The sequence below is a fragment of the Acyrthosiphon pisum genome, unplaced genomic scaffold (genome assembly GCF_005508785.2).
Source record: "Acyrthosiphon pisum isolate AL4f unplaced genomic scaffold, pea_aphid_22Mar2018_4r6ur Scaffold_20700;HRSCAF=21879, whole genome shotgun sequence".
Taxonomy (NCBI): Eukaryota; Metazoa; Arthropoda; class Insecta; order Hemiptera; family Aphididae; genus Acyrthosiphon; species Acyrthosiphon pisum.
Genome location: NW_021770088.1, coordinates 24,100 through 36,380, shown reverse-complemented (window position 1 = coordinate 36,380; position 12,281 = coordinate 24,100). Strand labels below are relative to the sequence as shown.

The window sequence follows — 12,281 nt, the reverse complement described above, 5'->3', positions numbered from 1 at the left end:
AGGCGCGTGGTCTACAATTGTAGACCAGCTATAAATATTGACAATTTTAGTATTTATAAATAGCTTGTAGTACCTTGTACTTTATAGTAGCTGTTGTTTATCTTTACTACAGTGTAATTAGTATGACCGTGACCGTTGACGAGCGTTGTGTAACGAAACATATCAACAATATTTTGAGTGGTCTACAACTGTAGACCACGCGACTTACTAAGTTATATTTTTTATAAATTTGCAATATTCTTATTTCTTTTTTAATAAGTACATTTGTTTTTAAAATTTTTAATTTCAACGAAACATAAACAGTAATAAAAATATATGTATACGTAAAAATGTTAATGCATTTTGAAGGTATATAATAATTATCAGGGTTGGGATTTTATAGCATTTGCATATTTCTTATGAGATGCTTAAAAAATAGCAGAGTAAGCTAAAAATGTGTTTCATGATACAGAGAACTCAAATTAAAAATTTTATTTTGCTTTTTTTTGCATATTTTACGATTTTTTAGTTTTTATTGCTTTTTTGGGATTTTTTGAGACTTTTTTGCATTTTTACTTGTTTTTGAATCAAAATCTGTCAAAATTTTATGAAATTATATTATAGTAAACGTGTTTTTAGATTTTTGTCAATTGAATTATCAAATAAATTGTAAATGTACCTATAGATTAAGTTAATAGGCCGATTACGATGATGCAAACGCCGTACAGCGTTAATATATAGGTTTTATATAATACTACGATAATTTCGTATTAGATATTTGGTTCTAATTTTTGTTATCTGCTAATTTTGTTGGGTTTTTTTTGTCGATTTCTACTGCGATTATTAATCGCCGATTATCAACGTTGTATTATTCATTTTATATAGTCGTCTCGTGTGCCTGTACTCGTGTGTTACGTTGTATTTTCGCCGTTTATGTGTAGTAACTATTTGTTTTAAAATGCCAAAAGTTAAATCATCTCTTTCGTGTAAACTCAATAATTTTGTATCAGAGTTCGGCGAAGAAGTGTTTAAGGTAGATGACAATGTATTATTTTGTCAATTATGTGAGTGTAAAGTGAACAGTGAAAAAAAATTTAACATAACTCAGCACTTAAAAACAGATAAACATATTAAAGCAACGAAGCGCCATCAAAATAAAATTGAAAAAAAACAACAGTTTCTTACGAGCTACCAAAAAAACTCTTTTAATGTCGATTTATGTAAAGCATTTATAGCGGCAAACATTCCTTTAAATAAATTATCTAATCCAATATTTCGACAATTTCTTGAAACGTACATGAAAAATCCGATTCCAGATCAAACCACGTTAAGAAAGTTATATGTGGATAATATATATAACGAGACTATGGAAAACATTCGTTCTAAATTATCTTCTAAGCGAATATGGGTCAAATTTGCTTTTTTTTTCATATTTTGTTGTTTGCATATTTTTAGCGCATATTTAGCGATAATTAACTTAAGTAAATACCTATAATAATTTCAAATTTGTAAGTAATTACTTAATAAATTTCTTTTTTTCATATTTTGTTGTTTTTATTGCATATTTTTAACGCATATTTAGCGAAAGTTAAGGTCATATTATAGCGCATATTTATGCAATTTTAAGTGCTATAAAATCCCAACCCTGATAATAATAATAATTATTATTATTATTTATAGATAAATTATGTCTTCACAAAAAAAAAGACATGTGGATTCAACGCTTGACCCATCTATTGTTGAAAATTGGCTTAATGAGTTGTCAAGTTGTGATGAAATGAGTGAAGCGGATGATGAAAGTGACAACGAAGAAATTGATACTACTCAAAAAAGTGATCACGAATCAGAATCAGAGCAAGATATTTCGGAAAATGAAACAAATGAAAATGTAAGTAACGTTCAGAATAATAACTTTTATTTGGGGAAAGACAAAACCACAAAATGGAAGAAAAACAAACCAAATATGCAAATTCGAGTACGTTCCCATAATATTATTACACATTTACCTAGTCCTAAACAAAATGCACGTAATGCCAAATTTGAAATTGATTGTTTAAAATTATTTATAAACGAGAATGTAATTCGTTTAATCACCATTTCGACAAATATATACATTGAAAGTATAAAAGCAAATTTTCAACGTGAATCTGACGCTAGATTGACTGATGAGAGAGAAATTAATGCATTTATTGGAATTTTATTTTTGATTGGGGCTTTGAGGTGTGCGAGAAAAAATGCTCATCAAATTTGGGATAATTCTAGAGGTAGTGGAGTTGAAGCATGTTATTTAGCAATGAGTGAAAAACGTTTCAGATTTTTAGTTAGATGCATCCGTTTTGATGACATAAATAATAGAAATGAAAGAAGAGAAATCGACAAATTAGCACCTATAAGAGAAGTATTTGAATACTTTATTGCGAATTTTCAAAATAATTTTATAGCAAGTGAATATCTAACGGTTGATGAACAATTATTAGCGTTTCGAGGTCGTTGTTCATTCAAACAATACATTCCTAGCAAACCGGCCAAGTATGGATTAAAAATGTTTGCGTTAGTTGATGCCAAAACAGCTTATACATTTAATCTTGAAGCTTATGTAGGTACTCAACCTGAAGGGCCATATAAATGTAAAAATTCTGGTGAAGATATTGTTCTTAGACTTGTACAACCAGTAGAAGGAAGCAACAGAAATATTACCGCTGATAACTGGTTTACAAGTTTTCCACTAATAAAAAAATTAAAACACAATAAAAAATTAACATATACAGGCACTATAAGAAAAAATAAAAGAGAACTACCATCAGAGTTTTTACCAAATAAAAATAGAGAACTGCATAGCTCGATTTTTGGATTTCAAGAAGATTATACATTAGTGTCATATTGTCCCAAAAAAAATAAAGCTGTATTAGTTGTGTCAAGTATGCACAATGACGACACAATTGACGAAGAAAATCATGCTAAAAAACCTGAAATGATTACTTTTTATAATAAAACTAAGATCGGTGTTGACTTAGTAGACCAACTATGTGAAAAATACAATGTGGCTAGGAATACTCGTAGATGGCCAATGGTTATTTTTTATGATCTACTGAACATATCTGCTATAAATGCTATTTGTATATACAAAGCAAACAATTTAAATTCAAAAATATCAAGACGGCAATTTATTGAAAATATTGCATGGGAACTACTGAAACCTCAAATTAAGTACAGATCAACGATTACTAAACTACCAGTAGAATTAAGACGACGTGCACGTGCACTTTTAGGTATCGAAGAGCCTTCAATTTCAGTAATACCAGAAAATCTTCCAAATTATGTGGGTCGATGTTATGTATGTCCACGAAATAAAAACAAATCAACCAGAAGATTTTGTGGCCAATGCCGAAAATATGCGTGTAAAGAGCATATGAAGGATATTTGTGTAAATTGTTTAAATGAATAATTTGTATTTATAATGCTTGCAATTTTTTTATATATTATATACAATATTTCGTAAATTAAAAGAAAAGTATAATTTAATAAATTAATAATTATGTTTATTTATCTTTAGACTATTATAGTATATGTATAAATATGTTATTATTATTAATATAGGTACCAACTGGGTCATTACATGTTGTTTCATAATATGTACTATAAAATTCGTACTTTATACCAATATTATGGAATTTAGTTAACAAGAGGAAATGATTACCAAGAAAAATAAGCACCAAAACTTATATACACTATCATTTCCAATAATAAAATCACAGTTATAATACCTATATTTGTTCGACGATAACTGGTAAGAAAATATAAAAATACATTTTAATTTTGTTTCGGGTCTTTTGTAAACATGTAAATTTAAGATATATATAGTTTTCAGACTGATTGGAAGGTATTTCGGTAAGTAGTTCTAAAAATAAAAATGTCATGAAAGAAATTATGATAATTTTACTAAAAACAAGTTAACTGTATTTTCTTCAAATATTTATGGATTATTTTGGATATTTCAATGCTCATACGATTCTTTATATGCATACAAGTAATTTACATTATTAATATAAACAAAAATAATTAAAATTAATTGAATTGGTCATAAATTAAAATGGTCTACAAGTGTAGACCACGCGCCTGAATAAGTAACAATATACCTCGCGCCTAACGAAGGGTTATATTTTTAAATTTTTTAAGATACTATATTTATATTAATGTTCCATTTCAGTTAATTAATAACATATTAAATAGTTAATACTAAATATTAACTATTTTAAATAGTTCCATTTCTATGGCCAGAAGTCCCGTCTTATAGGTACTTTAAGGTTTCATATTTTAAAATATATTGTAATCTAGATTACATGTGTTAAGAAAATTGCAATTGTTGTATATGCAAAATATGCATCAAATTCTACTAGCAGTTAAGTATAGGTGCCTATATTATAAAATAAAAGATTTATTATACAATTTATATAATAATATGTTATTATATTATATTATATGAAATAATGTAATGTATGTATTTATTATAATGGATGATAAGATATGATAACATCTTTGTTTTTGATAATAACAAAATGATAACGACGGTGGTGGTCTAATCGACTGCGTATACAGGGTGTAACCGATAAAACTGACTTTTGGAATAACTTTTTTTCTAATCAATTTTTTTTTATTTTTTTTTTTATTTATCATTTATAGACCCTAGCGCTACATGTATAATTTATTTTTTCCTTTGTTTATTTTTTAGTACTGAAAATAAAAAAATTTAAATTAAATTAAATCTTTTTATAACATATTCAAAATTTCCATTTTTTAAGAATATTATTTTTAAGGATTGCAGCGTTTAAATTTTTTATTTTCATTCGGTCGTTGATCCAATATAACCAATTAAAAACTGAATTATACGAAGCGCTTTTTGTGTATTTGTACACTTGCACTTATTTAGTGATGATAAAAAATATCAGGGACATTGATTGATAACAGTTATTACATATCAGTTATTATATCTTAGTCCGTGCACTGGTGTTATTCTCTGTTACCCTGTTATCAATAGTGTTGTGTTATTGTTAGCCGTTACTAGTCAGGTTATTGATATTTTTTAATTGTTTTATTTGTTCTTTTCTAATAACACTAAATAATAACACTAATAAGTCTACAACAGTAGGTAACTGTTATTTTCACCATAAATATTAAATTTATGATTTTAACTGTTATTTTTTGAGAACAGTTTGTAACAGTTGCCGTAATTGATAACAAGTTGCCATCTCTAACTAATTAAGCGTTGCACGTTGTTCGCAAATGTTCGAACCATAAATTAGAATGTAATGCTTATAAAGCTGGAAACGCACCGGCTGCAACATTTTGTTGCGAAACGTCTCGCAACGTAGTTCAATGTTGCACGTTCCGCATTTTCTGTAGAATCAAATGATACTAGCGACACTGTTTCGAAACGTTGCGCATCGTATCGCAACACGAGTGCGCCGTTGCGCTGCCGAAGACCTCTTGCATCAGTTTGTTCGCAACGCCCATAGCGTACACGTTTAAAGCTATATTGTTTATATTGTGTTAATATTATAATAAATAGTAAAAAAGTAAAAACAATTTTACTTATATTTTTTTATACTTGTACTTATACTAATACTTTATACTAATGGATATTGACGCGGATCGACTGCTCGTGCTTGTTGAGGCTCGACCCGCCATATATAATTTTAATTTAAAAGAGCATCACAACCAGGACGTCATAAACCAATTGTGGAGCGAAATTGGACAAGAGTTAAATGTTACAGGTACATTATTTACTTTTTATTGTCCAGCTTTTTTTGTCAGCAGAAGGATATGAAAGAAAAATATGAGAAAGTTAGAGGAAAATGACGTGGTGGTGATGAATAAATAATAATAATATAATATAAATATATTTATATATTAGTTACAAACAGACTGTGAATTAAAAATATTAAAGTGATAAAAACAACTTATGATAATAGCTATAATGTTTTATAATTTTTTTTTAAACATCTCGAACGTCTAAAGTCTAGCCATATACTCTTGCCATGACACTGAACCAATTGGCGAAACAAAATAATCAACGAAATTTTCTCGAACTTGATATGCATTTCGGGAAGCTCTTGCTCTTGTCGGTTCCCTGCTTACATCACACTCTTCTACATTTATCATTTCACTGTGTACATCATTAATTATTCCTTCTTTCTTTCTAATCATATTGTGTAACACACAACAAGCCAAAGTTATTATTGTTGCAAAATCAGGATGGACTAACATAGACCGTTGGAGTATATGAAATTTTTTTGACATCATTCCGAATGCACATTCCACAATCCGACGAGCTCTGGAGTGTCTGTAGTTATAAATTTTTTTTTTGTCTGACGTGAGTGATGATCGAGCAAAAGGTTTCATCATATTTTTATTCAAAGAATAAGCACTATCTGCCAAAAATACATAAGGAAATTCAATTTCTTTTGCGGGATCTATTTTTCGTGGCTTTGGCAAGTTCAATGTTTGCTCGATAAAATTCTTCCCGAAATTTGAAGTAGCAAATACACCTCCATCACTGTGTCTACCCGCTTCTCCTACGTCTACGAATAAAAAATTACCCTCCGCATCAACGACTGCTTGTAGTACTATTGAATTATAATTTTTATAATTGTAATAAGCCGATCCTCCGTGGTATGGCTGTTGAATACGAATGTGTTTACCATCCACGCTGCCACAAACGTTTGGATAGTTCCATAATTCCTCAAACTTTTCGGAAATATTTCGCCACTTTTCTGGAGTAGGGTTAGTCATTAAATAAATGGGAGAAAGTACTTCCCATATAGCTATGCAAGTTTCATTTATTATTTCTCGTGCTGTCGTAGCACCAATGCGCATATTGTAGTGGATGAATTTAAAACAATCGCCAGTTGCAAGAAATCTGAAATAAAGGGTTATAGTTCAATTTATAAACTTTATTAAATTATCATTTTATTTTTAAAATGTTTAAAATTGAATAAAATATTAACTATCATTAAATTTTAATCATCGAACTTTAAAAATATTATTGTTATTTCGGTTTTAGCTATTCAATGTAAGTCCAAATGGCATTCCTTAAGAACAGCTTACACAAGGTATCTTCGAGAAGTAAAAAATGCTCCTAGTGGGTCTGCTGCTAAGAAGAAAAAGTGGCACTTGGCCGATGCAATGTCGTTTTTATCAAATTACGCTGGACCGCAAAAAAAAATTATAAGTAACATTTCTGCACCTAATACGGCGAAGGTTAGTGAAGAAGTAAGAAATTTGGAGGTAGGGGTTAGTGAGGACGGTAACGAATTTCTTTATGAAGAAATTGAGTCTCAGTCAGGATTAGACAATATTGAGGGTCAATACGTCACTCCGACATCATTCTCGTCAAAGGAAACAAAAAAGAATAAAACTAATAAGTCTTCAGCTGCTGAAGTCGTCGCAGGTCCTATGGCTGAATATCTTAAGACGGTCACTGCTCAAGTTCAATCTCAGAGAAAGAATCAAGAATTAGAGGATCCCACATTAACGTTCTTTAAAAGTCTTGTGCCTGATGTTAACAAGCTTAACTCTAGAAAACAGCGTTATTTCAAAGCAAAAGTGATGGAACTTTTAAACTCAATGCTCGATAGTCAAGAGGATTTTGAAATTATGAATCCAAGAGGTCCAATCGTTGTGAATACTGCTTACAGTAGCAGTTCATCTGGACCACCCTCCAACATCAGTGATAACACTTCAGCGTCATATGCGATACCACCTTCGATTGGACGTATACATTTTGGACCTCCAAGTACAGAAGACCAGCAACAAGAATTCCGAAATCAACACCAAAATCAATCGAATTTCCAATATGATACATATATGTAATTATGTAAAATGTATCATGATAAATAAATTAACATATACCTAATGTTGCTATACAAAATATTGTATTTTAAAAATTAAGTACAAAAATAAATAAACTATAAAACTTACCTTATTGTTATCAATAATCTTTCCTCAGCTGGAATACTTCTCCTAAAATTTGTATTCAACTTCTTTATTCTGTCTTCAACTAGACTCAAAAGCTCATAAAAGGTTGTAATATTCATTCGGCAGTAGTTATAAAATTTTTCTGGATCATTTCTTAGTTCATGAATAAAACCGGAAATATTTCTCTTTTGGTTGATTGGATGAACCCAAAATCTATTTTTTTTATCATTTTCCAATTCCAAAAACTCCAAAAATTGCCACAACAAAATATTCACCTCTACTTCTTTATCCATATGTGGAGTAGGAAACAAACTAAACACTTGTACTAAACTAAATACTTAATAATTTAATACTTAGCTTAACTACACTTGCTACTACAACTGATAATCATATACTGAAATAATCTTGTTGTAGTCAAACAATTTCAAAATGTTGTTGCAGTCGGTGCGTTTCTTTTTTGTTTCGCAACATATATTTTGCAACAGAATGTTGCGTTGCGCAACAAAATGTAGCAGCCGGTGCGTTTCCAGCTTTAGATGGATCAGATGACAGATACACATACAGCTAAATATATTGTCTAATTATCTATTGATTTCCATTGGATATATCACAGTACAATGTTATTTTAGGAACTATCAATTTTCTGTACCAAAAAACCACCAAAGATTTTAATAGTATACAGTCAATCTATAATATTTGAGACCTATGATTAATTGTCATTGTAATTGTAATAATTGTATTTATTGTAAAAAAATACCTAATAATTATAATATTATTTAAATTTATGAGCGAAATGTTGGTAAATTATCATATTATGCATAGAACCTTATATTATCTTAAACCGTGATTTACCAATTTAATGGTTATAAACATAGATAGTATGTATTATCAGGGCAGGGATGGATAGGTAGTATTTATGTTACAGGGAAATATTTGAAGGGGCCCCCAAACTGAAAAAAAATTTGTTCACTTCGCTCGCATAGATATTCAATCTAACACCTTCACCTATAAATACAATATTTTGTGCGAAAATGTATTTTTAGTTTGGTCAGGGGCTGGAGAAACGGCATATTATGACGAAATAAAATTAATAATAATAGTATAATAAAATTAAGTATAATAAAAATATATTATTATTATTATTTATTTAATATAAAAATGTTAATTCTTAACTTGTCTTGCTATTATTATATTGTTGAAAATAACAGTAAGTAATAATAATTTATATAAATTTAAACTATTCCTATTTGGTGAATATTTTATTCTGCGAAAAAACAAAGTGTAGACCTGAGTGGGCCCCCCAACATAAACATAGATGGGGGCCCACAGGGAAAATCCTTTTTCCCCATGGGCCTATCCACCCCTGTATCAGGGGTACGACACTTTGTGACACGAATTATGATATACATGACTGGAAACGATAAGGTTGGAGGGTGTGAGAGGTAAATCCTACTTAATGTATACAATGACCGGGGTACGGGGGCTTCGAGTTCTTGTCAACACTTGCGCTATCTAGGTATCCAAAACAAGAAATTAATAGGTATATTAAAAAAAAAAAATCCCAAATCCCAATGCACTGCATCTAAGAATACAAATAAAAATGTTTGATGTTAAGAAGTGAAATAGCGCTACGTTTTTATTTTTCACAGGAAAGGGCCGCTACGATAAATTATAATAAAAAAGCGCTACGCGTTGCCTTGGCCGCTACACCTGACAACACTGGTACAATATAGTAGTTTAAATGACGAGTATAATTTAAAATCCCTAGCCAGCCTGTTGATAAATCCAAGAGTTTTCAAGGCCTTACAACTACCATGTCAATATGTTGGCGTGGATCAAGTGAGCGAGTAAGCTTGAATGCAAGATCAATAACAGATTCATTAACACGTATAATTTCAGAGCCTAGAATATATAGGAATAAATTATTGGTAAAATACTACGTGTGTAAGTAAAAATGTTACATTTTGATACATTTAAGGATAAGCCAATATTTTTAATCAGTTGACAAAGCTAAATCCAGATCACTTTGGAGATTAAGACAATCATCAATAGAACCAATACGTAGGAATAGTTTAATATCATCAGCGAAGCACAGAATACGAGAATGACGCAGTACCCGGCTGATATTATTAATAAAAAGAGAATACAATAAGGGGGACAGATTTCCACCTTGAGGAACGCCAGAAGATGCTAAGAACAGCTTAGATTTGGTTCCAAAAATATTTACCCATTGATATCGATGACTAAGGTATGAGGTAAGCCATGACAAAAATGGCTCACCAAAGCCATAACTGCTAAGAATTTTAATCAAAACCTCATGATCAACTAAATTGAAAGCTTTATTAAAGTCAGTATAAACCACATCAACTTGCAAACGCTGTTGGAATGATTCAAATACAAAGTTATTAAATAAGAGATTGCATGTTGTAGTGGAACGACCAGGACGAAACCCATGTTGCTCCATTAGAATATTATTAACTGGGCGTTGAATTTCCTTTAAAACCAACGATTCAAATATTTTCGCAATATGAGATTAAATTGAAATAGGTCTATAGCTTAAGACTGGTGAAGGAGTACCCAATTTAAGAATTAGGGTAACAGAACTAAATTTAAGTATTGAAGGAAAAATGCCTTCATTCAAGGACCTATTGAAAATAATCCATAGAGGATAAGAGATAATAAATCTTAACTGGAACAAAAACTCACCGTGGAGGTCATCAGGGCCAACGGACGATAAGCCATGAAGTGCAGATAGGCTATTGAAGACATCATCAACACTGATGGAAATATTGTTAGGTAGAACAAATGGTGGAATATTTAAGTAATCAAGATTGAGTACAGACTGGTTATTTGAATATACAGATGAGAAGTAAGAGGCCAAAAGGTCAGCAGCTCCCTGTTATCCGATGAGACAGATCCATTGAAGGACAGCTGCTTAGGAATATTATCGGAGCGATTACAATTAATGAACTTCCAGTAACTACGGGGATTCTTTTTTAATAATTGTTCGGCTCTTTTACCATAGTTGGGCAAGCATTTTTTTGACTCAAATTTAAATTTGGCACGAGGTAGGGAAAACTCTCTGTAATCACAGACATTAGAAGACGCTTTAAATTTAAGGTGTGCTTTCTCTTTTAAAAATAATATTTGTTTTAGCTTCTTGTAGAACCAAGGTGGATATGACGATACATAAAAAACATGACAATCTCATGAATGGATATTTTGGGCATGAAATTCTATGGATTCATGTGGGTTCTCGTCAGACCAGTGTTATGTCCAGTGTCTACTTGTTTGTCCATTTCTAATAAAAGTAGATTTATCAGTAAAAAATAATTTATCTATAAATAGTGGGTCCTGCCTAATTCTATGTAATGCCCATTCACAAAATTGTAAACGCCCTTCTTCATCACCCGCATGAAACTATTGAACAAATTTTGTTTTATATGCTTTTATTTTATTTTTTTTGAGAATTCTATGAACGGATGATTTGCTCACTCCAGCCTCCATGCAACTATGACGTACGGATAGTTTTAGAGGGGTAATACTAAAACCCGTGACGGGACGGGACCGATTCCATTCCACACGCCCACACAGCACAAATATATCTAGTGGTTATACAGTGGATGTACTTTTCAGATATCAATAATATCCATTAAATATTTATGACGTTCGTATGGACATCTATCAGATATCCAAATGTCCGTTTTTTTGGCATTTTTGGATATGCGATTTCAATATCCATTAGTTATTTGTTTAAATTAACCATGAAATGTTATATGTTATCTAATGGATAACCATAGGTTATTTTTTTTTTTACTTATTTATATGTCCATTGGATGATAATTTGAGTTATTTTTTAAAGTATTATATAAGAATACAATAACAAATAAAGATTATATTTATTAAATTACTGTTTTAATGAATAACAACAAGTTCAACATATTATTGATTTATTTTTTAAGTCACATTCTTTCATATATATATCTTGAACATTTAGGTACTTATTATAATATAAAAAACAATATTACTAATATTCAGTTTTTGAATAGCACCATATATATATCATATTATAAAATAAACAATCACTATATTTCAGTCTTTGAAATGATCCTTTTCATAAAATTATAAAATATAAACACAATATAAATGTATTTCAGTCTTTGGAATTAACATCAGTTTGAAACTATTAATACCTATACAAATAAAAAAAAATTAGTTTTGTTTACTATTACATTGTCTTAAATTACTTAAAAAACAATTTTTTATAAAATATCTAGGTATACAAGATAAATAATTAAAAATTATAAAAGTGTATGATTAATTATCTA

The 12,281-nt window shown here is 30.0% G+C and overlaps 2 protein-coding genes across 2 annotated transcripts; one reads left to right on the top strand and one right to left on the bottom strand.

Moving 5' to 3' along the window:
- The first annotated feature begins 1,945 nt into the window (after window positions 1-1,945).
- LOC103308370 (piggyBac transposable element-derived protein 4-like) lies at window positions 1,946-3,438 on the top strand. The gene has a single exon (XM_029492050.1). It carries the CDS (start codon window positions 2,273-2,275, stop codon window positions 3,422-3,424), a length of 1,152 nt encoding a protein of 383 aa, XP_029347910.1. The 5' UTR covers window positions 1,946-2,272; the 3' UTR covers window positions 3,425-3,438.
- Window positions 3,439-5,988: 2,550 nt separating this feature from the next.
- On the bottom strand, window positions 5,989-6,852 carry LOC103308369 (putative nuclease HARBI1). The gene has a single exon (XM_008181612.1). The coding sequence runs from the start codon at window positions 6,850-6,852 to the stop codon at window positions 5,989-5,991; it is 864 nt and encodes a 287-aa protein (XP_008179834.1).
- Window positions 6,853-12,281: the final 5,429 nt, after the last annotated feature.

What these genes read in the sequence shown, in the direction of transcription:
- LOC103308370 (XM_029492050.1), top strand. Translation starts at nt 2,273, where the DNA reads ATGAGTGAAAAACGTTTCAGATTTTTAGTTAGATGCATCCGTTTTGAT.
- LOC103308369 (XM_008181612.1), bottom strand. Translation starts at nt 6,852, where the DNA reads ATGCGCATTGGTGCTACGACAGCACGAGAAATAATAAATGAAACTTGC.